This window comes from Oncorhynchus mykiss, chromosome 27, assembly GCF_013265735.2.
Source record: "Oncorhynchus mykiss isolate Arlee chromosome 27, USDA_OmykA_1.1, whole genome shotgun sequence".
NCBI classification, from domain to species: domain Eukaryota; kingdom Metazoa; phylum Chordata; class Actinopteri; order Salmoniformes; family Salmonidae; genus Oncorhynchus; species Oncorhynchus mykiss.
In genome coordinates this window covers 5,190,178-5,216,320 of record NC_048591.1, presented here as the reverse complement: position 1 = coordinate 5,216,320, position 26,143 = coordinate 5,190,178, and the positions used below count along the sequence as shown (strand labels likewise).

At 43.2% G+C, this 26,143-nt stretch overlaps 1 protein-coding gene across 1 annotated transcript in view; it reads right to left on the bottom strand.

Moving 5' to 3' along the window:
• Positions 1 to 26,143, bottom strand: part of LOC110507051 (glutamate receptor ionotropic, kainate 4) — a 450,996-nt gene that overhangs the window by 114,603 nt on the left and 310,250 nt on the right. The window contains exons 5-7 of the mRNA XM_036965131.1: positions 24,729 to 24,826; positions 5,999 to 6,164; positions 851 to 1,029 (exon numbers count right to left, since the gene is read on the bottom strand). Of these exons, the coding sequence (XP_036821026.1) occupies positions 851 to 1,029; positions 5,999 to 6,164; positions 24,729 to 24,826 (443 nt within the window). The remainder of the gene's footprint in view (positions 1 to 850; positions 1,030 to 5,998; positions 6,165 to 24,728; positions 24,827 to 26,143) is intronic.

The following is a 26,143-nucleotide window of genomic DNA, read 5'->3' as shown; positions in this document are numbered from 1 at the left end:
TACAACAATATTAATTAGTGTTTATGATGTTAAGGGTTGTATTTATTATAAAGATCAACCATTTAAACCTAATGTACTCCTCTATTATTAATGAATGATCACAGAACAGAACGTAATTTACATCTCACGCCTGTCACTTGAAGTAAAGTGATTTGACTGACTAGACCTTTTTCTTAAAAAAAAAAAAAGAAGCTAATTGCATTGGTTTTAATATCTCCATATTTCCTATCTCTAGCATTGGTTTTAATTTCTCAATATTTCCCATCTCTGCTGCTACTCTTCGGTACTCTAGTGGTTTAAGTGCTAAGCCCAACGGCACTCCACAATCTCCTCTAATTGTATTTGCACACCATTCTACTCTCCAAATATGGAGTTACAGATACTCCGTGATTTATTCATGCTACTAGACCTAGAGTACGTACATCAGAACTACGTGTATGATGTTAAAAGCTACCATTCGTTCAGTCCAACACTCATTCACCGGTAAGTGATTCAGCCTGTAACTCGTTAAATTATTTTCAATATCCACCTTGACCCTGAACCTTATCTTGGGATCGACATATAGATATTTAAAATAAAAAAATGTGTATCATCAGCTACTGCTGAGATTTCTCAGAACATCGGGAAAGAGCACACTACGACAGACAAGACTGGGGCGGCAGGGTAGCCTAGTTAGAGCATTGGACTAGTAACCGGAAGGTTGCAAGTTCAAACCCCGGAGCTGACAAGGTTGGACTGTGTCGTTCTGTGCCTGAACAGGCAGTTAACCCACTGTTTCTAGGCTGTCATTGAAAATAAGAATTTGTTCTTAACTGACTTGCCTAGTTAAATAAAGGTAAAATAAACTCACCCTTTCCAAAATGATGTGGGACATTGTGGCGTTAGCGTCCACAATGATGGTGGCAGTCTTGTCATCGCGAATCTCCTTGAGAAGGGGTGTGGGATCCTGGCTGTCATCCAGCATGCGAACCGATAGAGTCTCCTTGGAGATGAGGAACTGGCGTAACAGTCTCTCCAGATTTAATAAGCCTGTGGGGTAAGGGACGAAGACAGTGATGTTATTATGAGCAGGTAGACAACGAATCTCCTAAGGGTAATCTGTGACCAATTTCTGAGTATTAAAGTCACATTTCTGAGAACTAGCGCTGACAGAAACATTTCAACTGAATACGTTTTTAAAAAATTACAAAAATACATAATTTTGTGTGAGAAACACCATCTTCTTTTTATGCCTTGTTTTGTCAATAACACGGTCATTAAAATCCTTCCCACCTAAAATAATTTCACTGATGACCTGTGATTACAGCTAATTGTAAAGTCCTTAATTTGCTAGGTGACATTTTTAAACATCATCTCCAGCATTTAGTTCCCAGAACCGCTTCAAAGAGATTGGAAACGGGTTCATTATAAGTGAGGCAATGAATATGTTTCCAGTGGTACTTTACTGAACTTGTAATACAATTACAATACCACAGAGACCAAGCTTTATTCGTAGTAGAAAAAGCAATTTTGATAGAGTTCATTTGCTGTGTTCTTTTTCTCCTCCCTTTGAGATTACGTTATATACATGCATAGGTGTCAGAGCATACAGTCCATTACAATACAACTTAATCCAGCACTGATCATAGTAGAACCCATTTGACATTATAATCATTGTTTTCTTCCTTTGGTTACATGCAGTAGCAGCAGCAGCTGTTCCTAAGGCACTGCGTGTTCCAACCCATCGAATCCAAATGCCTTTAATGGTTTGTTTCTCCTAGAAACGCACATCATCAGCGACGGTGCCTGTCTTCTCCGAGACGGTCAGCTCCGTTACCTGTCGAGTTACACAGCATATCTGTGATGAGCCTTCTAAACCTGCTCAATCTTCATTCCCTGCTTGCAATTTCACATTTAGTACATTACATAAGACAGCACACTGCGCTGCTCAGTGTTCACAGCAGGAGTTGCCCTGATGTGAGAGGGAAAAAAAGGAGTTGCCCCTCCTGTCATTCCCTTGCATTCAACCAGTGGGGAATACATTTCCATTTGGTGTCTAGGCTGTGCATGATTCAAAGCGACATAAATAAAAATGGAGTATGTACGTGATGTCTTCATTTCACAATCTCTTCTGAGCAGCCACGTCGCGTCAACGTTTCAGGCTTTTGAACCCATGCTAATGAAAAATAACATCATTATTCTCAAACGGGGAGGCACCGTCTCCCGGTTAGCCATGGAAAAAGGTTAGACCGTTGAAGGTTAGGGACGTGTGAAGTCTGTTTTTGTTTGTGGAGAGGCTGTGCTGCTGCTGCCTGCAGTAGTTGGTTTGTGATTCTACAATGTTGTAGGTACCTCATTGGCATGGGCCACACATACGGTAGCACTGCCTGACGCTGCCTCTCAGGCAGACAGATAAAGGCAGGGTCTGCCACTCAGTCTGGGCAGCCAGTCACTTCCCCCTTTCACAGGCCGTCACATTTCACTGGGCTCTCACAAAGCCCCGACTCTCATTTACCTTCCTGCACACTGTGCCTCTATGCAAATACACTGCTCAGCCAGGACCAATGACAGGTCTGTGCTGTGTTGCCAGTGTCAACACAGCACTCAACTGGCTGCACACCAGTCTGTTGGACTCGGCTGCTGGACTCCTGCTGTCCGGGAACCCTGCACTCTACAACCGAATGGTTGCAGTTTGCAGAATTTCATGGCATTTCACAGTAAAAGATGGATATACTTTTTAAACAGGCCCGAACCCGAATGACCATGATTAATCAGGTGATTTAAGCGATTGATGGGCGGATGGAAGAGAGTTAAATTACTTCAATGTAGTTATCCCTCCAGACCAGCTGCATTTGTTAACTGGAGTGCTTGGGATAGGACAGGTGCTAATGTCTAGGCATTGGTAGCGTGTCAGTACATGAACTTACCCTAACGGCCTCCACAACCTCCACAAACAAAAACAGACTTCACACGTCTCTAGCCTTCAACGGTCTAACCTTTTTCCATGGCTAACCGGGAAACGGTGCCTCCCCGTTTGAGAATAATGATGTTATTTTTCATTAGCATGGGTTCAAAAGCCTGAATATAACCACACATATCAACAAGTCGATAGTCTATCATTCTCTCTTATATAAACAGTTCAGCGTGTCACTAGAGCTCTTTAATGGGCAAGGTTGGGAATATGGGACGTTGTGGGTCTGTACGATCCTTCATCCTTCCTCCGGGTAGACGAGCAAACAGCTGACCAGGGCTCTCCTCTGCTTTGTTCTCATGAATCCCCCCCCCAGTGAAAGCCAATGGAGGAAGCTCACCCTCATCCCTCTGTTTAGAGCCTTTGGTGGAGCCATATTGTCTCCACAGTTTCCTCACTTACTGATGTCTTTCAGTAGGGAGGAAGTGCAACAGAACTGACAGCACAGCAACTATTCATTCTGACGGGGAGAATTAAGGTGGGCTGACGTCTGCTGTTACTGGAGCTGTAAATATATCATAATCCGTATTGAAACTTTCTCTAAATGTCATCACGTCGGGAGGATTGCTCAGCTTGATCCCCAGACAACAAACAACAACAAGTCATTGCCGGTAAACGGCTAAATCACTTCATCACCCCAGTTAACCGGTCCGTCTTCCCACAGAGTTTATTCATCTAGCTCTCTCCGGAGACAGAGAGACATTATTTTACTTGATCAACTTTAATTACAGATTACTCATGACATTTTCCGAGCAGAGAGTCGAATCGTTGAGCAAGCATATCCTATAATTGTTCCTCTCCAAGGAGACACAAACATCTACCTTGACAGTTGGAGAAAGCCCAGAACTTTGTTGTGTGTGTGCCTTTAAAACATTTGGCCTAACCTCTCTCAATAAGAAACATAGGGAGTTGGTTGCTAAGGCGCATGTCATCCGAGAAGTCATTTCAGGTTTTACATTATGCATTACTTCTAGCTCATTCAATGCAGACGATAAATTGCTACGTTAGGTGATAGCGGATTCCTAACATAAGATGCTGTGTTGACCAGGAAGCCCCCCACCCCCCTCTGCCCGCTGGTCTTTTCTGAGCCAGTCCCCCAGAAATAGAGTGTGGGTGATCTGTCCCCTCCCACCTGTCTGCTGCCCGCCAGCTGACCTCCCATGCACAAATCTCCCTGTTAACAAAGTGCTCCCCTCTCCCACACAGTCCTCCTCCACCCCTGTGGCTAGGTTCTCTATGTTCTACTGTACTACTCCGTAGTAGGCAGGTTAGCCAGATTAATGGGTGTCCTTCTTTGCGCTAGCTCCACACTCCTTCCACTCCTGCCCCCCCCCCCCCCCCTCTCTCTCTCTCAGCCAGGGGCAGGCTGGGAAATATTCATGACTCGGCCACGCTCTATTAGGCTGTCACCGGTCGCTGTGATTAATGAGGCCAGTGCCGACCGTCACGGGGCCTCTGCCAGCCAGCTAACGCTACCGCGGCTACCGCCACTGCTGCTACAGCACATTGCCAAGCCCAAGCCGTCATTGGTATTTTACAGTGGCGCTGCGGAAGGGGTCACATAGCAGGGCAATCACTACAACCCATGTAATTTCCAGACAACCTCTCCTTCTGCCCCTATGTGCAATAGCAGTAGTATGGTTAGACCCCCTCACTCAGCTAAAGTGACTGGCATCCTCTTTGCTGTCGAGGAAGGGAAGGGCCATGCTCCCCCTCAGCAGCCTTATCGATTCCCCCTTAGCCCACACTGACACAGGCAGGATCTCATACAGAGTCATATTAAAAAGGACATTTTAAAGTTTGAGGTTCCTCTCTCACACAGCTTGTTGATGGTGAGATCACGGCCCTCAGTGGATATGTCAATATTTCCCAGTGTCTCATAACCCTTGCCAGGCACGGAACTGTCATGTGTCTGTGGGCTGATTAACAACATCGTTTGATGAGCGCTCCGTTAAACGGCAGATTGACAGCAACAGACATAAACACCAAGTGGAAAATAACAACTAATTAGCTAGTTTTGACACTGGCAGTCATTGTCAAGAAACAAAGTCCAGGCAGTTCTGAGTCACTAAGGTCTTTAGCTGTTGGTGGGCGTTTTGTTTTTCCCTCCCTCTTTTCTTCCTTGTTATCTCCGTTTCTCGGGTAACACCTCAGTCAAACTGGCTTTGCTGAGCATAAACGTCAACCATTATTTTCTGAAGTTGGTTGGGAGAGTTGTGTGAGGGGTGGGGGTGGGGGTGATGGCGAGGAGAGGGTGGGCTGGGGGGGGCTCGTGCCAGCTGAGAACACCTCGGTTCTAATCGAGAGCTGAAATCCAGTCCGCCACACTTCAAAGCCCTAAGCTGATTAAGGGGAAAGTTGGCCTGTAGCAGATGGGGTCAATGTGACTTTGTACGGGCACTTGTAATTACTGATTTCTGTACGGGGAATGGTGGAAACAGACTGGGATTTAATCTTCCATTCTTTCATACTTTTTTTGTGTTGCTTTGTCTTTGATGTCTTTGAGTCTGGCGGTTTGATCATGAATCCATACTGGGTATTTTCATGCATTTCTCTTTTTAAGGTCAGACATGACATTGTCGTCTCGGGGTGGGAGGTGTTGGATGATAAGTGTATGCGACATCACACAAGAATGTCACACTGGAATAAAAGAGGAAGATGCATTAATGGACTACGTAAAAAGCAAAGTCATTTGCCTGCGTTTTACTAGATGATGATGCATTGTGGGGAGGAAGAATTATGCAAGAGTAAATGCATTTGGGTTATAGATAGGCTTGTGTGTGGGTGTATCAACTGCAGGGCGATTCTGCATCTATTTGAATGCACTGTATCCCAAAACCACTCTGTGTGTGTGTGTGTGTGTGTGTGTGTGTGTGTGTGTGTGTGTGTGTGAGAGTGAGAGAGTGAGAGAGTGAGAGAGTGAGAGAGTGAGAGAGTGAGAGAGTGAGTGAGAGAGAGAGAGAGAGAGAGAGAGAGAGAGAGAGAGAATGGAATGTGTGTATATGGTACATATGGCAACAAAGAGTTAGTGGTGCGTGACCCACTCACAGTCGGCCTGGGCACAGATGAGGCAGGCTGTGGTGCTGTTGAAAAAGGTGAGCAGGCCAGCCACGGCCAGGCTGATGTCTGTGTTGGTGGGGCGCAGGTCCAGGGTGGTGAAGCGGGGGAACTGAACCTTCAGAATGTCCTCGGGGGCCACTTTCACATAGGGAACCTACAGAGAGAGAGAGAGAGAGAGAGAGAGAGAGACATAAGGTTCAGGATGAATGAATAAAGTAACAAAGAGAGTTTCTGATGGACCGTTAAGCTCTTGTTGAATGAGAATATTGTGTCAACAAAACAAACAGCATGATCCTGACAAAACCAAAGCATTGCTAGAGGAGATGTTTGTAGCACTGCTCGTTGAGCAGTACAAAATAACAATTGTTCATTATATTCTCATCAGGCTAATTAGGAGCATCTTATATCTGAAACTAATAAAAACTCATTTGAATAATTCAAGAACTCCCTCACAGACGCCTACTAAATTAACTGGAACTCCTGGGCTTGATTAAATTAAGAACAGTTTATACTCTGAGTGCACAAAACATAAAAACACAGTTCTAATGTTGAGTTGCAACTCAGCTTTTGCCCTCAGAACAGCCTCAATTCATCGGGGCATTGACTCTACAAGGTGGTGAAAGCGTTCCACGAGAACGCTGGCCCCTTTCGACACCAATGCTTCCCGCAGCTGTATCCGGTTGGCTGGACGTTCCTTCGGTGGTGGACCATTCTTTATACACACAGGAAACTGTTGAGCGTGAAAAAAACCAGCAGCGTTGCAAATCTTATTTTTTTAAAATTATTATATATTTTCTTACTTTTTTACCCCCGTTTCTCCCCAATTTCATCATATACAATTGGTAGTTACGGTCTTTGTCCAATCGCTGCAACACGGGAGAGGCGAAGGTCGAGAGCCATGCATCCTCCGAAACACCATCCTGCCAAGCCGCACTGCTTCTTGACACACTGCTCTCTTAACCCGGAAGCCAGCTGCACCAATGTGTCGGAGGAAACACCGTGCAACTGGCGACCGAAGTCAGGGTGCATGCGCCCGGCCCACCACAAGGAGTCGCTAGAGCACGATGGGACAAGGACACCCCGGCCGGCCAAAACCTCCCCTAACCCGGACGACGCTGGGCCAATTGTACGCCGCCTCATTGGTCTCCCAGTCTCGGCCGGCTGCGACACAGCCTGGGATCAAACCTGGGTCTGTAGTGACGCCTCTAGCACTGCGATGCAGTGATGAGGCTAAATGCATCCCAAGAGTTAAGTTAAAAACACAAAACTCAGATAAGAATCTATAAGAGACCAAAAATCTCCAATCACAAACACTTCCTGTAACTTTTAGGGATGTTCAGTATTGATTGGGCGTCTGTTTTCACAGCTGGGATTTGATGTGCTAAATAAATCGCAGCCGTTCGTTCAGTGCCTCTGCTGTGGATGCAGTCATAACAAGTCCTCAGTTTCTCTAAGAGGTTAAACACAAATGTGCAGAGAGTCTATGAAGATGTACAACCCCCCTCGCTCCCAACTTCCAAAGTAATGACTAACATAACTTACACCTGTGCCCCACTTGCAAAAGTTTTTAAAAAATGCAAACACAAGTGCATCTCACCCCTCTATCTCTCCTCGCTCCTGTCTTCCAGAAGCAATTGAATCATCTCTCTTTTAATTCACTATCCACTGAGGTGTGGATGGATGCACCCAGGCTGATGGGCAGCAGGCTGTGGGGCCTCTGGGAACGCAATACACCAGGTGGGCAGCGGCTAGCACAGTGGGGCTTGAAGGGGTACCTGGAAGGATGCAGTTTGGGCCATGAGATAATTTAATTTTTATTGAACCTTTATTTAACTAGGCAAGTCAGTTAAGAACAAATTCTTATTTACAATGACGGCCTACCCCAGCCAAACCCTAACCCGGATGATGCTGGCCCAATTGTGTGCAGCCCTATGGGACTCCCAATCACGGCTGGTTGTGATACAGCCTGGAATCAATCCAGGGTCTGTAGTGATGCCTCTAGCACTAAGATGCAGTACCTTAGACCGCTGCGCCACTTGGGAGGCCTCTTCATCACAGCAGATTGCCTGCCTGCACAGTTCCGCGTGCCCATACATCGCTCTCCCTATGCCCCTGTATCCCCAATTCATTTTAAATCCCTGCCCATCAGGGTGCAATGGAGTCCCCGGGAAGCGTGGATGGATGTAGCGTGCTCTTTTCTTGACAGGCAGTGGCTGTGGTGGCAAAAATGTGAAACACGGATAATGGCCGAGCCACACAGGGGAAATGCAACCCCTCCACCGCTCCCCACCCCTCTGCCCTTCCAGGATCCCTTCTCGCTCTCACAGCACGGATTGCAGAGTGTTATCACCGTGCCCCTTTTGTTTGGAGAGCCTTTCCGCTCTGGTAACTTTGCTGTGGAGCAGTCGGGTTTGGAGAGAAGAGAGGAGACCTCCATTGGCCCATTGGTGAATACTTGTTGTGATATGTTTGGCTCAAAGAAGGAATTATTTGTCTACCAAAGCATGAGACCACAGCAAAGAGGCCCGCTAAACTGACATAAGAACTAGCCCAGTAGCTCTACAGTGATCAGTATGAATAAAACAATAAATCAGTGTAGAAAATATAAATGCATCAGGAAGGAAAAGGTTTGGTTTCTTTGGTTTCAGCGAGCTCATAGAAGATGTTTAACTCATAGAACTAATTCAATGTCAGTTGAGAGGTGCTCTTTGTCAGGAACAACAATGCAGACCCTGGAAGTTCTTTAAAAACCATGGCGACAACCGCCACGAGACAAAGTTGTGATGTCAAGGGTTCGTGGGGGGGGGGGGGGGGGGGGGGGGGGGAGTGGGTCATGATCACCCTGGTTTGACGAGTCATTTTCCTCGGCGTAACCTCCTCCTCCAATTGGCTCGGGGAAACCTTTTCATGTCCCTCCATCATTGAGGGACTACTACTTAAATCAGACTTCAGTAAAACAGACACATAGACAGCACAATTACCGCTTTCTAACCCACAAAGGTTTCGTAAGCGAATGAATCACATTGACCCATATAGATATATGACTGTTACGGGGAAAATAGGATATTATGCAGTGAAATAGCCAGCCCGTCTACAAGTACCGTCGTCTAACAGATCATTTACAGCAACGCAATCGCATGACACTACAACCCCACTACGTCTCCCGGAGCTTGGTCTATGCGCCAGTCAGATACAGTACTGTACGTAGAGGTGGAGACTGAGGGGAGGGTTAATAGTGTATTAGAGGTGAAATTTCTGGTTGTGTGTGTTGAGTGTGGGCTACTGCCGTGTGACAGAGTTGTTTAATGAGAGCGTTCCGCACAGGACTCTGAAGTGAGGCAGCGAGCCAGAGAGCAGGGCTAACTAGTAAACCCGGCGCTATCCACAGGTGTGAAGAGAACACACTGGAACACCTGCGGTACGCACCATGAACGCCTACATAATGCTACCGTCTCACAAGCATGACCTTGGCCCCTGGTTGGTGTCGCATTCGCAGCAGTACGTTTTCGAACGCGACTCCTCTATGATGGTGGGGTTTCATTGTGGCATTCTCATAGATCAGGATTGCTATTCTCAATGGTTACGACAGGTGTCATTACGCCGGGACGAGACGGCAGCGGCCACAATCCTTTGGGCTGGTTGAGTGGACTGGCGTGCCCTTTGGTGTGTGCAATGCACCAGTCATTTTCCACTATTTTATGGGAAGTGGTGCTTGGTGACCTCACCTGCAATCATCTACTTATCTATCTTGATGGCATTATTGTCTTCTGAAAAGACTTAGTGGTAATGGTATAGCGATAGTGGTAATGATGGTGGTAATGGTATAAAACCTTCATGACGCATTGTTCAAGTAGTATAACCACAGACCCCTAAAAGTATAACCACAGACGCCCAAAAGACAATGTTCTTATTCCACAAAAAAAGGACTCAGAAAGACTCTTGTTTTTGGTCGAGTTGGACTCCAAGACATAGCTTGAGGTTTCCTGCAAACGCTGTGCCAAATGACAAAAAGTACACATGTCTAACTTTGTGGAAATTAGCACGGTTTCTCAAAGCGCTTGGTCTGAAGGTGAAACCTAAATGACCAGGCCTGCTTCCACTGAGAAGTTGACAAGTGTCCAACTCAATCCTACATGTAGGCTGTGAAACAACAACCATGAGCCCTTGGAGTCCCCAGAGGGAGGCACGCAAATCTGACGCCATATGGTAAGCCAAAATATAATGAGATCTTACATCTGCTACCTTGCCCCTTATGTGCCAGCCGAACAAAACTCATGTTTAATAAAATATCAGACATCCTTTATGGGGGGGGGGGGGGGGGGGCAGTGTGTCAGCCATAACCGATGGTGTCCTTTGTTGGGAAAATAAAACATTAGCCATGTGTCACAGCCCAGAACTGGCCCACTCACAATTAACACACAACATAGCCACTGTGGAGTGCCTGGGCTCACCAGCAGTGCTGAGCACAGAGAGGAGCATACAGGTTGGCCACAGCCCATCAGAGAACAGATGCACAGGAGAACACAGTCCGTCAGTCAACCCCAGAGCTGGCAGAAGTGGCTGTGGCGGAGAGAAAGGGAAGGGATGGGGCAGGTGTGGGTGATCATATCCATCTGATCATACGTGGCACTGAGAGACACAGAGTAGGAGCTCGGCTGCTGTGGGTGGGAGGGAGGGGGTCGGAGACAGAGAGGAGAGGGAGAGAGAGAGAGGAGACAGCCTCTATTATTGTAATGATCCCGGAGCAGGTCCCCTTGGCTTGGTTCCTCCAAGGCGGGTGGCTGCTGAAGATGGAGCGGTCTGTGGTGGATCCCACAACGGCTTTTCATGCAAGTGGAACATTGATAAACAGATCCCCATCCCCATTGACAAGCCGACCGTGAGAAAAAAAGCTCCCTTTCCTTGGAAAATATATAGTTCTTCTTCACTCTCATCTCTGTGCCTCAAAACATTTTCAAAGGCGCCAGCCACCCAAGTCATAGACGGTTCTCTCTGCTACCGCACGGCAAGCCCGGGCTCAAGCAATTAGACTGCTGAACAGTTAATCAAATGGCTACCCAGACTATTTACATTGACCTCCTTATTTTATTATAATATGTTGCGCCGATTCTGTTGCACGGGCTCGATGTACACTCACTGGACTCTAACCACATACTCCATTGACACTCCAACACACACACATTGACACCACACACACATATACATTCATATTCCTTCACACATGCTGCTGCTACCTTGCGTGTTTATTATCTATGCATAGTTACTTTACCCCTATGTACATTTACATATTACCTAAATTAGCTCGACTAAACTCATACACCTGCACATGGACACTGTACCGGTATTCCTTGTATATAGCCTCATTATTGTTATTTTATTGTGTTAATATTTTTCCTTTCGTTTATTCAGCAAATGTATCTTACTTTTTGAAAACTCTGCATTGTTGGTAAAGGGCTCGTAAGCAAGAATTTCACGGTAAGGAATGAATCGCTTTTTGTGACCACTCTTAAGCCCTTGAAGTCCCTGAGGGAGGTATTAGGTGGTCCAGATGTTAGACAAGTGAGACATGGCATAGAGAGTTTTGTGGGACAATTAATTCTGTTCAGTGGTTCTGAGAACCGCATCTGTGATGGGTTTGTTCGAATCTTATCACCTAATACCTAAAACAAAAGGGCCAGTGCAATGACACAGACGACTAGAAAACAAAAGGAACCATGGAATATGGAATACGCTTTTGCATATCTATAACGACAACAAACGGCCAAATTGAATTTGCATCGCCCGTTCATCGCTGGCAACCAGAGAGCGGCCGTGCTCGCATTCATCTCCCCGATCAAATAAAAGCCGTTTCCTGAAGACAGAGGGAGTGAATTTGGATATGCACAGATCTCCTGGCTACCCTCGACAAGACAGATCAATGACACAGAGAAGAAAAGGGGGAGGTCGGGAGGTGTGTGTGCAACAGCTGTGCATCTCTAATTGCAATCCAGCAGCAATAGCAGGCGCACCTGTGTTTTGTTAGCAAGCAGGCGGAACAGAGGCACCCTGCGCCGAGTGACACCGAGCTTAACATCCGAAACATTGCCACCGGCAGACATAGCATCCCATCCACCAGTCAGGAGAGGAAGCTTTCCTCTGCAAATTGCCTATGGGTATAGAGGGCCAATTACAGTACATTGGAAAATTTAAGTCAACACCGCTAGCCAAAATTGAATTACCCCACACTAAATATGGTCTGTTCTCAGAAAAAGGGATCCAGTATTAGGCTGATGGTGTGTGATTATAAGGGGGTAAGAAAAGGTCCGTCCGAAATCCCTCTTAGGATCTCTCAAGCGTTCTCACTGAGTTTTCATTGGGGGATCTCCAGGTGAGACCGCTGCCTCTTTAGGAAATCAGCCGGAGATGCTGAGTGTGGTGAAGTGCGAATGAGAGGAGACTTGCTTTGACTGATTTCCGTGCATGTTAGGTGAGAGGATATATCCTGGAATATGGTCTCGGGGCATGGAGGATAGGTAGGAACGTGAGCATATTGCGGTATGAAAGCAATTCCACACCGTGACCATACACACTGATATGTGCTGCTGGGCCAGAGAACATGGTGTCCATTACAATCAGACTGAGCCAGCTGACACACACTACTCACACACAGTGGGTTCAGTCAACACACAGGTCAATGTCAGAGAAATACAGGGCAGAAATTGAATATCATATGTTAATTACTGCTTTCACAATAACCATGTAAATGTGAGGACCAAGAGACCATAAAAAATGTGTTCAACTTCTGTTCATGGCTGTTCAACCGTGTTTTAATCGTGTATAGTGGTCAGAGTTGATGCCTCATGCTCGGCCGAGTGAAATAATTCTGAATTAACATGCACTATCAATGAGAACCTGGCAGGGTAAACTGACCCAGGGTGTTTTCACACTCTCATTTCAATAAATTTTACATTTGGGCTTGACAGAAAGGATTGCAGATATATTCTATTTTTTACTTAACATTTGACTGAATCATTTTTTTTTTTACACAAGCACCGTGGCAGCCTCACCACACACAAAAAAAAAGTATTTTAATATCTGCACGACTGACATTCCGAATACAAGCAATTTTCACAATGTATTCTCACAAAGAGAGTGTGTGTGGATGTGAGGGACCTCCAGTTCTTGTGCCTCTCCAGGGCTATTGTGAAGCCCTCCAGAAGAGTGCTCTGCATGCAGTCCTCATGTCAGTCAGGTTCAAAGGGCAGCCGTAAGCACTGCCCCACTGAACTACTATAATCTTACTCGTCTCAATGTGGCAAATATTGAACCTTATTTCTATCATGAAGGAATGGGTTGGAGTGTCTGGGTAAAAGGATGCCAAATGAGAGGGAAATATAGAATATATTTTTAACTGGGGTTTGCTGAGCCAAAGATGTATAATATATATTTGAAATCACAGCTCCAACACATTGAAATTGGCTATCTCAAAGGATCCAAGGAAATCGGACACTATCACTTAAGTATACTGTCTAAAATATGATTCTAAGGCACGTTACATGTCTGATTCAACAGAAACATTTAAATCACTATTCAATCCAACGAATCAAATGTCCTCGCTGAAATCACTTACATTTAAGACAAAATATCATTCTATCGTCACAAATGACAGGGGCATTCCCATTAGGTGGTCACCCAATGGAGCCCACCCACATGCATTGTTTTCCAAAGCCCCATCCACAGCTTTCACAGCTGACCGATGTTGAAAATAACAGCAGCTAACACAGGCAGCTGTTTCATGGAAACTAATTGAATCATAATGTCAATTATAAGTATTTAGTGTGGTATGCATTGCGTCTGCGCATGCCAGCTACCATGCCATAGCCTACATTGCATGCGAAGTGTGACTGGCTCATGACATTTAACCTTGGATGTACGCAGGGTTGCCAGGTCTAGCTGAAATGACGAGTGCAATGACCTCTCAAAACCCGCCCACAAGGCCTGAAAACTAGACACATTTTCATTTGTAGCAAGAGATGACTTGCCACATTTATCCAATAAATCCAATTTCCATAACGTTATCGAGCGAATGAACCTCTACAGGATCGGTGTGTCGTCCCCCACCCCCGCGGGATGGTTGAGCTAACGTAGGCTAATGTGATTAGCATGAGGTTGTGAGTAACAAGAAAAGTTCCCATGACACAGACATACAGTTGAAGTCGGAAGTGTACATACATCTTCAAATACATTTAAACTCAGTTTTTCACAATTCATGACATTTAATCCGAGTAAAAATTCCCTGTCTTAGGTCAGTTAGGATCACCACTCTATTTTAAGAATGTGAAATGTCAGAATAATAGTAGAGAGATTGATTCATTTCAGCTTTTTTTCTTTCATCAGATTCCCAGTGGGTCAGAAGTTTACATACACCCAATTAGGTTTTGGTAGCATTGCCTTTAAATGGTTTAACTTGGGTCAAACGTTTCGGGTAGCCTTCCACAAGCTTCCCACAATAAGTTGGGTGAATTTCGGCCCATTCCTCCTGACAGAGCTGGTGTAACTGAGTCAGGTTTGTAGGCCTCCTTGCACGCACACACCTTTTCAGTTCTGCCTACAAATTTTCTATAGGATTGAGGTCAGGGCTTTGTGATGGCCACTCCAATACCTTGACTTTGTTGTCCTTAAGCCATTTTGCCACAACTTTGGAAGTAGGCTTGGGGTCATTGTCCATTTGGAAGACCCTTTAACTTCCTGACTGACGTCTTGAGATGTTGCTTCAATATATCCACATAATTTTCCTCCCTCATGCTGCCATCTATTTTGTGAAGTGCACCAGTCCCTCCTGCAGCAAAGCACCCCCACAGCATGATGCTGCCACCCCCGTGCTTCACGGTTGGGATGGTGTTCTTCGGTTTGCAAGCTTCCCCCTTTTTCCTCCAAAAATAACGATGGTCATTATGGCCAAACAGTTCTATTTTTGTTTCATCAGACCAGAGGACATTTCTCCAAAAAGCACAATCTTTGTCCACATGTGCAGTTTGAAACCGTAGTCTGGCTTTTTTATGGTGGTTTTGGAGCAGTGGCTTCTTCCTTGCTGAGCGGCCTTTCAGTTTATGTTGATATAGACACATTTATAGAAAACAATGCATATAGATATCGACACATGCTCCAGTTTCAACTGACCTGAGCCCTAGGACCGTGCCCCAGGACTACCTGACATGATGACTCCTTGCTGTCCCAGTCCACCTGACCGTGCTGCTGCTCCAGTTTCAACTGTTCTGCCTTATTATTATTCGACCATGCTGGTCATTTATGAACATTTGAACATCTTGGCCATGTTCTGTTATAATCTCCACCCGGCACAGCCAGAAGAGGATGGCCACCCCACATAGCCTGCTTCCTCTCTAGGTTTCTTCCTAGGTTTTGGCTCTCCTAGGGAGTTTTTCCTAGCCACTGTGCTTCTACACCTGCATTGCTTGCTGTTTGGGGTTTTAGGCTGGGTTTCTGTACAGCACTTTGAGATATCAGCTGATGTACGAAGGGCTATATAAATAAATTTTATTTGATTTGTTTTACTGTGGATATAGATACATTTGTACCTGTTTCCTCCAGCATCTTCACAAGGTCCTTTGCTGTTGTTCTGGGATTGATTTGCACTTTTCGCACCAAGGAACATTCATCTCTAGGAGACAGAACGCATCTCATTCCTGAGCAGTAGGTTGGCTGTGTGGTCCCATGGTGTTTATACTTGCGTACTATTATTTGTACAGATGAACGTGGTACATTCAGGCGTTTGGAAATAGCTCCCAAGGATGAACCAGACTGGTGGAGGTCTACAATTATTTTCCTGAGGTCTTGGCTGATTTCTTTTGATTTTCAAAAGAGACACTGTTTGAAGGTAGGCCTTGAAACACATGCACAGGTACACCTCCAATTGACTCCAATTATTTAAATGAGCCTATCAGAAGCTTGTAAAGCCATGACATAATTTTCTGGAATTTTCCAAGCTGTTTAAAGGCACAGTCAGCTTCGTGTATGTAAACTTCTGACCCACTGGAATTGTGATACAGTGAATTATAAGTGAAATAATTTGTCTGTAAACAATTGTTGGAAAAAGTACTTGTGTCATGCACAAAGTAGATATCCCAACTGACTAGCCAAAACTATAGTTTGTTAACAAGAAATTTGTGGAGAGTTTTAATGACTCCAACCTAAGTTTATGTAAACTTCCGACTTCAACTGTATCTGATATGGGCAGAAAGCTTATTAATTCTTGTTAATGTAACTGCACTGTCCAATTTACAGTAGCTATTAAAGTGAAATCATACCATGCTATTGTTTGAGTAGAGAGAACATTTATGAACTTGAAAATGTATTAATAAACCAATAAGACACATTTGGGCAGTCTTGATACACATTTTGAACAGAAATACAATGGTTCATTGAATCAGTTTAAAACTTTGCACATACACTGCTGCCATCTAGTGACCAAAATCTAAATTGTGCTTGGGCTGGAGTAATACATTATGGCCTTTCTCTTCCATTTCAAAGATGATGGGACAAAAAAAACCAAAGAAAAACGCATGTTTTTTTCTTTGTATTATCTTTTACCAGATCTAATGTATTATATTCTACTACATTAATTTCACATTTACACAAACTTCAAAGTGTTTCCTTTCAAATGGTATCAAGAATATGCTTATCCTTGCTTCAGGTCCTAAGCTACAGACAGTTAGATTTGAATCATTTGAAGCAGAATTTTAAAAAAGGGTCCGATCTTAAGAAGGAATATAATAATAATATTATAATAATTTCTGACGATGTAGACTAAGAAGCTGAATTCGGTTTGCCATCAAAATTATAATTCTTGAGCGCTTAACTGTGTCCCAAGATAAAATATAATTTGCCCTCATTAAACTCGCCAGATAATTTTTCATTCAATGGATGTCGATTTAACATGTTTGACTGTAATGATTAAACAATAAGACCCGAGGAGGTGTGGTCCCTGTTCTTAGGACACAACCCTTAGCAGTGGTATTTTAGAAAATATACCACAAACCCCTGAGGTGCCTTATGGCTATTATAAACTGGTTACCAATATAATTAGAACAGTAAAAATATATATATTTTTGCAATACCTATGGTACACGGCCTGATATACAACCAATCAGCATTCAGGGCTCAAACCACCCAGTTAATTATATTAAATATATCCCGTTTGCCCATAAACGAATAACTATAAATAAATACGACAGGAGAGTTTGAGTGAAATACTTGGATAAATACTTGGATATTTATTTGTATATAAAAAAATAAAAAAATGGACTAACTTCAAAAACCGATTGTTAGGCTATTTTCTGGCGATTGCACAGTTATTATGAGCCAGATTGTTAAGACTACAAACAGTTATAAATAGTATATTTGCGAGATTGGCTTGTTATTTCAATAGGCATAGGCTACTGACTAAAATCTGGGTTTATAATTGCGATTCAACTTTACCATGGTATGCTGAGCTAGATGCAGGTTGTCTATAGCCCCTGATAGGCCAACATATAATTTCAGAGAAAAGTCCACAATGAGATCGACATTAAATGTGCAAATTGATACATTTGCAATAGAGCAGGGACCATGATCACAATTGATAACTTCCAAATTGATTAACTAAACATGGCCATTGACAATTGCATAATAACACAAGGCTACAACAACAACAATAAACTGAAGATATAGGCTATTTATTAAACCCGTTTCCCAGCTCCAGGTAGGCTACACAAGTGGCACAAATTGATTTGCAATGAGTCCAGCGATATCGTCATTTCAACATATTAATTGTATCACATGGTAGACTACAGTAGCCTACAATGGCATACACATTAGCCTACTTGATAGCCAACAGATGCAAATTTGTCATTCTCCACATTTAATGTCAGTATGTTTCATTGTGGGCTTTTTCCCATTACAGAAGCATGCGATGGAGTTCTATAACTTCCATTTCAAATGTTCACTTGTGCAGCGCTTGAGACCCAAGAACTGAGCAGGCGTAAAAAAAAAAATTCGTTTGATATGGTTTTCCGTAAGAAAAGTCGACATTAGAATGCAATTTATTTATCTAAAGCCCTCTAGTGCGGCTAAAGTGATTTTCTATTGTTTTGTCTCTGTCATATCAGTCCTATTGCGTTAATATGTTTTATAGAGAAAGGGTTGCATATTGGTGTCTCCATAATGACAATCTAAACCACCTACTGACAACTGGCAAAAAGTTGTCACGACGTATGGGTGTGCTGCTCTGTCTCCGTGACTCAGATGCAGCACTCTCTTAACCAGTGCTCTCAACACAAAAACACCCACCCAGCCCTCCCCACCACTCACCCACTCACTCACTAGAAGTAGCCCCAAAAAACCCGCGACAAATACATTTTCAACCGCAACATCGTTTTCAAAGTTACGCAATTTGTTCGAAAACCGCAAACATGGCAATCCTGGATGTACTATTTTTTTTTTCAATATATATAAAAATAATAAAAATGTCACTCTTATTGGCTCCCCCAATGTGGGGGTTCGTGCTCTCTGATTGGCACAGCGTGAAGTTCTCGGCCACTGACAAGCACTGCAAATCTAAAAGTAGAACCGTCAGGTTTGTCACTACCAGTCAGCATGCAGCAGGTACTGCTTTTATTCTAGCAATAGAATGACCGTCCTCCCACTGTGATAAGTACCTATTGGCAGTCTATAGGCAGTGAGGTTTCTGTGTGTTTCATGCTTAAAACAGACATTTCCTCGAAGTTCATACCCAAGTCGGAGCTCCTTACAGCTTATGTAAATTATACTGAGCAAAAATATTAACCGGCATACAACAATTTCAAAGATTTGACTGATTAACGGTTCATATAAGGAAATCAGTGAATTGAAATGAATTCATTAGGCCCTAATCTATGGATTTCACACCTGGGAATACATATGCATCTGCATCTGTTGGTCACAGACACTTTAAAAAAAGGTAGGGGTGTGGATCAGCAAATCAGTCAGTATCTGGTGTGACCACCATTTGCCTCATGCAGCACGACACATCTCCTTAGCATAGATCAGGCTGTTGATTGTGGCCTGTGGAATGTTGTCCCACACCTCTTCAATGGCTGCGCAAAGTTGCTGGATATTGGCGGGAACTGGAACACACTGTCATACAAGTTCATCCAGAGCATCCCAAACATGCTCAATGGGTGACATTTCTGGTGAGTATGCAGGCCATGGAAGAACTGGGGCATTTTCAGCTTCCAGGAATTGTATGCAGATCCTTGTGACATGGAGCCGTGCATTATCATGCTGAAACATGAGGTGATGGCGGCGGATGAATGGCATGACAATGGGCCTCAGGATCTCATCGCAGTATTTCTGTGCATTAAAATTGCCATCGATAAAATGGAATTGTGTTCATTGTCCGTAGCTTATGCCTGCCCATACCATAACCCCTCCGCCACCATGAGGCATTCTGTTCAAAACGTTGACATCAGCAACCGCTCACCCACACAACGCCATATACGTGGTTGGATGTTGGCCGGTTGGATGTACTGCCAAATTATGGTACAGAAATTAAAGCAGTCAGCACGTCAATTGCACACTCCCTCAAAACTTGAAACATCTGTGGCATTGTGTTGTGTGACAAAACTCTACATTTTAGATTGGCCTTTTATTGTCTCCAGCACAAGGTGCACCTGTGTAATGAACATGCTGTTTAAACAACTTCTTGATATGCAACACCTGTCAGGTGGATGGATGATATTGGCAAAGGAGAAATGCTCACTAACAGGGACGTAAACAAATTGGTGCCCAACATTTGAGAGAAATAAGCTTTTGTGCGTATGTAAAATTTGGGGAATCTTTTATTCCAGCTCATGAAACATGGGACCAACACTTTAAATATTGCGTTTATATTTTTGTTCAGTGTAGAAGACCTTAAAACATGTTCTGCAGCATTCAACAGCAAAACATAAAAAACTGTTCAATGCAATGTAAAGATTTAGATTCCTGCCTAAATAGACAGACAAATGGACAATAATTATTTATCATAAGACGGCCATAAACAATACCCAGTAATGCTTAATTAAACTGCCAGAAGATTCAAATCTCACCTTTCTGATAAAAATAGTTATACATTGCTCAGGTGTCGTCTCTTTTGAGGACACAAGCTCAAGTACACAGTACAAACGTGATAAAAACACGAAAATATAACACATAATATTACTCAACAAAAGTGGGGGAATAGGGCATGAAATGATTGAAATGCTTTCTAATTATAGTAACAATAAAATCATAAATTACTTTAATATTTAACCTATCTTTTAACTGTAAAATAAACATGATCATACTTGTTGACAGCACAAAATTGGCAACACCTCATGACTGACGACAGAGCATTTTCTGCCCAGCATCCTCTGAGCGACGCAGACGCCATGCTTGCTGACTTGTTACAACTTCAGCTTTAAACACAAAGTGATTTTGTCTTGCTGTGACCAAGAGAAAGTGGACTAAATCCATCAATGAACATCACAGCGTGATGAGATTGCTTTTGCTGCTATAGCTAGGGTATCCCATCTCATATTTCCCGTATTGTAAGTGAAGCTGCGAGGTTCACAGCCAGAGGAAATCAAACCATTATCTGCATAGGCCAGAAAATCTAACGTGTCGCTCTCTATGCAAATGAGGTGTCAGATTTCACAGAGCGCAGCAATTGATGTTGTGCTGTTCACAGAGCACTCTGTACACAAAAATGTTGGTCAGGAACCGGTCTAGAACCGCTCAAAGTCCACTAAATAGGAAAGCTAACGTTTAAGAGGTGTTAAAAGGATTATACTGTACATGGAGCTAGGAGTTCTCGGCATCTGTGCTACGCAATTGCTTCCTGTGAAGAGATAAAAACCTGTCCACAGAACAGGTACTGTTTTTATTAGTTACCATTTTCTACATCCAGATGGGTTACAGTATGCCTCAGCACAGCAACACTTAGAGCCCCCCAAATGGATATGGAGCTCTCCGAATGATAAATTGAGTGTTTGTAATAGGTTGATCACATGGAAGGGGCTGTCATGAGCCATATTTTCATGTGTCCCCCTATTTACTCGGCCTCCTGTCAGCTTGCCAGCATCTGTGCACTCTCCCAGTAAAGAATTATGAACACAGACACAATCACTGAGCACAGACAGGAAGTAATTGACTCCCCAACACCGTCACAACAACTGCCACACACACACACACACACACACACACACACACACACACAACACTGTAGATGCTGGGTTGATATATATATATAGAAAGTAAAATATACAGAGCCTTCAGAAAGTACTCATACCCCTTGACTTATTCCACGTTGTTGCGTTACAGCCTGAATAATAAAATGTATTAAACATATTTTTCCTCTTTCTCACCAATCTACACACAATACCCCATAAAGACAAAGTGAAAACATGTTTTTATACATTTTTGCAAATGTATTGAAAATGAAACAAAAATATTGAATTTACATAAGTATTCACACCCCTGAGTCAATACTTGGTCAAATGACTTTTTGCAGCGATTACAGCTGGCAGTCTTTCTGGGTAAGTCTCATAAGAGCTTCCCACACTTGGATTGCACAACATTTGCCCATTATTCTTTTCAGAATTTTTCAAGCTCTGTCAAATTGGTTGTTGATCATTGGTACACAACCATTTTCAGGTCTTGCCATAGATTTTCAAGTAGCTTTAAGTCAACACTGTAACTTGGCCACTCAGGAACATTAATTGTCTTCTTGGTAAGCAACTCCAGTGTAGATTTGGCCTTGTGTTTTAGGTTATTGTCCTGCCGAAAGGAGAATTCATCTCCCTGTATCTGGTGGAAAGCTGACTGAACCAGGTTTTTCTCTAGGATTTTGCCTGTGTTTAGCTCCATTCCTTTAATTTTTTATCCTAAAAAACTCCCCAGTCCTTAATGATTACAAGCATACCCATAACATGATACAGCCACCACTATGCTTGAAAATATAAAATGTGGTACTCAGTTTGCCACGTTTTGTAGCATTACATTAATTCCTTGTAGCAAACAGGATGCATATTTTGGAATATTTGTCTTCTGTACAGGCTTCCTTCTTTTCACTCTGTCAATTAGGTTAGTATTGTGGAGTAACTACAGTGTTGTTGATTCCATCCTCAATTTTCTATTACAGACATTAAACTAGTAACTGTTTTAAAGTCACCATTGGCCTCATGGTGAAATCCCTGAGCGGTTAACTTCCTCTCCGGCAACTGAGTTAGGAAGGACGCCTGTATCTTTGTATTGACTGGGTGCAATGATTCACTATCCAACATGTAATTAATAACTTCACCATGCTCAAAGGGAAATTGAATGTCTGCTTTTATTTTTACCCATCTACAAATAGGTGCCCTTCTTTGCGAGGCATTGGAAAACCTCCCTGTTTTTTGTGGATGAATATGTGTTTGAAATCCACTGCGACTGAGGGAACTTACAGATAGGATGTGTGGGGTACAGAGATGAGGTCATTCAGAAATCATGTTAAACACTATTATTGCGCACAGAGTGAGTCCATGCAACTTATTATGTGACTTGTTAAGCAATTATTTAGGCTTCCATAAAAGGGTTTGAATACTTATTGACTCAAGACATTTCAGCTTTTCATTTTGAATTAATTTGTCAAAAGTTTGAAAAACATAATTCCACTTTGACATTATGGGTTATGGTGTGTAGGCCAGTGACATGTAACTTAAGGCTGTAACACAACAAAAATGTGGAACAAGTCAAGGGTTGTGAATACTTTCTGAAGGCACTGTATACAACACATTGATTGCTCATTGATCTATTTGTCAGTGTTAGATGCACATTATACCAGCACATATGCAATATCAATAATCTCGACCTATAATAAATGTTAATCAACGTTAGTACTATGGGGCTACTGCATTAAACACACACCTCTGGCAATTATATTGGGAAACAATATTCTCCATCGCACTCCACTTTCCCCTCAAACAGGTCGTAATAAAGTGGCCAAAGCACTCTCCCTCCCTCAGTCCCACAGACATGTTCCATCAGCCAGGGCCAGGCCTGTTGTCCTCTACTGAGAAAGACTATCGACATGCCCAGTTTGCAAAAGGAGACCATTAGTGAGATATAACTTTCAGGGTAATAACAGAGCAATGGGACCTTCATTCATTGTCAGAGTACATCCTGACAGCTATTAAAGAAACTCCTCAAAAACAGTATCCTGTTGGCCTTTTTTAAAAGCCAGGATGTGGCATCATCATGCTTTACATGTCATCACCGTTTTAGACCTGCAGAACTCACACAGTCTTTGTGCCTGGCCTTTTAGATGGTATTTGCTTGAAACATGTTAACGTATTCGCCTTAATCACAAGTTTAGATTAAGAACATCGTTAAGAACATCTTAAGATATTTACATCTCCAGAGTCTGATAAACAGGTGGATACCATTTTTGTCTCTGTGTCCAGTATGAAGGAAGTTAGAGGTACAGTATGATGAAAATTACAGGCATCTTTTTAAGCGGGAGAACTTGCACAATTGGTGGCTGACTAAATAATTTTTTGCCCCACTGTAGTTTTGCGAGCCAATGCTAACTAGCTTTAGCGCAGTGACTGGAAGTCTATGGGTGTCTGCTAGCATGCTCTGACTCTGTGGAAGTAGATAAAGGGCCTCATTGCCAAAATCACAAAGTAGTCCCTTTAAGGCAGCATTTCACACAAACTTGGTCCTCGGGACCCCAAGAGGTGCACGTGTTGATTAGATGGTCCGATGAATACATTACAGAAAGTGAACTTGTTTATTAAGGACGTACGATTAATCTACATGTTCATTTATTCACACAGGAAATGACCTCAGATTCAGAACATTTCAAAGGGATAGACAGTATACATCCAAGCCTAATGAGAGTCCAAGCCTAAAGACTGATCCAATCATCACAGTTCTCATTAAAGGTGACATATCGGAAAATAAATGTGATTTTTATTATAGACTTCTATAAATTGACATTTTGCAAAATATCATGCATAAGAGACCGTAGTAACATCCTGCAATAGGCACAAATCCCTGAAGCCTAAGCAAAACTGCTCAACATCACGACTCAATGTACATATTACCTCAATTAAATCGACACCGGTGCCCCCACACATTGACTCTGTACCGGTAACCCCTGTATATCGCCCCGCTATTGTTATTTACAGCCGCTATCTCTTTCTCAAACGGCATTGTTTGGTGAAAGGGCTTGTATAAGTAAGCATTTCACTGTCAGGTATTCGGGGGCATGTATTCGGCGCATGTGACAAAATAGCATTTGATTTTATTTCATTTGAATGGGCCCTGTACTGAAAACGTATAGATGATGACTTTCGATGTTGTTCGAGGAGAGGTGGTCCTTCACAAAACTGACAAGACACACACGGGCAGGACCAAGCCAATTACAATCCGTCTGAGAAATGATGTGATTGGATTAATGTTGTACGCTGTTAAGTCCTTGACTCTTGGCCCCTTTTTGAAATTTCAGACAATAGCTTAGAACATTATGAGAAAGAAAAATAAAAATCTGTCTGCTGTGGCATTGACATGAGTCGCAGACAAGGGTCGAGCACGGTCTCAAAATCACAGTAATAATAAAACACATTGTTCCATAATATGACTGGCAAACTGTGCTAGTGTGACAGGCAAAATAAAGCCAGTCAAAATACGAGCCGGTACTCACCTCTTTCTCTCCACAGATATTGCTGATGATGGAATTGGAAGCAGGGCTGGCAGAGGGACCCAGGACTGCCACCACTCCCTTGGACAGGATCTGGCACACTGTCAACACACAGAGACAAGCATCCAGTCAGATAATACAGGACAGGACATGGTCAAAAGGCCACATTCAGCCTGTTGAATAGGAGTTGTATGTTGCTTAGTGCGTGGCTTGATCCTACACTAACAGTCTGAGTCAGCGGTTCCCAGTTCATCTTTAATAAGTAGGAGGTTTTGGGGTTTTCTGCCTATTAACTTGATGATGTTCTATCGATGTATTAACTTACAGCTGCTCTGTGTATGATTTCCCCTCACCGAAAGTAGACCTACAGCTGTGGATTAAAATATGACAGATTGAATGGGGGTGCAATGATAGAACATAATTAGCAACAGGTTGGAATGCGATCTGGCCATGTGGAAGTTTTTTGCTAACCATTTAGAATCTCCTGCCAGGAAGCATTCTATTTAAGGTAACAATTGGGGACAAAAGTTGTACTCGAAAAGTGTCATGTCGGGAGTTAGTGCCAAGCAAAATGTGGCGTCATGCAGGGGCACAATGACCTGGTTAAAATAATAGCTGAGAACTACATTTAATCTAAACATTTCAGGTATTTTATCAGTCTTCAAAAGGCAGTTGTGACCTGTCTTTTTAAACATCCACCATCACACTGAATCAGTGTCTAAAAGGGAACATTTTTAGGGAAATATAATTTGTCCTATGCACTCCCCTGCACACGAGTTTGGGTTTTAATCTTACTTGCAGGGGAAACAAAAAATGCAATTTCAGGTGGGGCTTGATCCCTGTCTTTAATTAACATTGTATGGTAGTGAAGAGGAGGACTGCTGTCTTAAGATGTGGACTTCTTTTGACCAGTCAAAAAGTAGTGCACTATGTAGGGAATAGGGTGCCATTTCGGACACAACCGTGGAGGGAGACAGACTGGCTGGGGTGGGGGACGGGCCATGAACAAACACCAAATGCGGGTAAATATTTATAAAGGAAGAGTAAAGGGGGACAATTTTTTTGCCATTGGAGCAAAGCTCGGGATCCTCGCCGAACGAGATTAGAAAATGACAGGAGCAGTGAATCAAATGATTAATAAATAATCCCTTTGTCATCCAATGGAGTGTCCCCTACACTCCCCTCCTTCTCCTCTCCCACCCACCTGCACCTCTCTCCTCCATTTAAAGCACATTTGCACCTGTCTGCACGGCGTCACCGAACTACCAAGTGATCTGATTAGCCTGACATGACGCCCCATGAGGCTTTTTACAGGGGTGCATTTTCTATTTTACACAGGGAACAGAATATCCTGTTCTCATTTGTTCTACATTTGTTTTTATCTCTTTGTACATTTATTTTGGAATTCCACCCTGTAA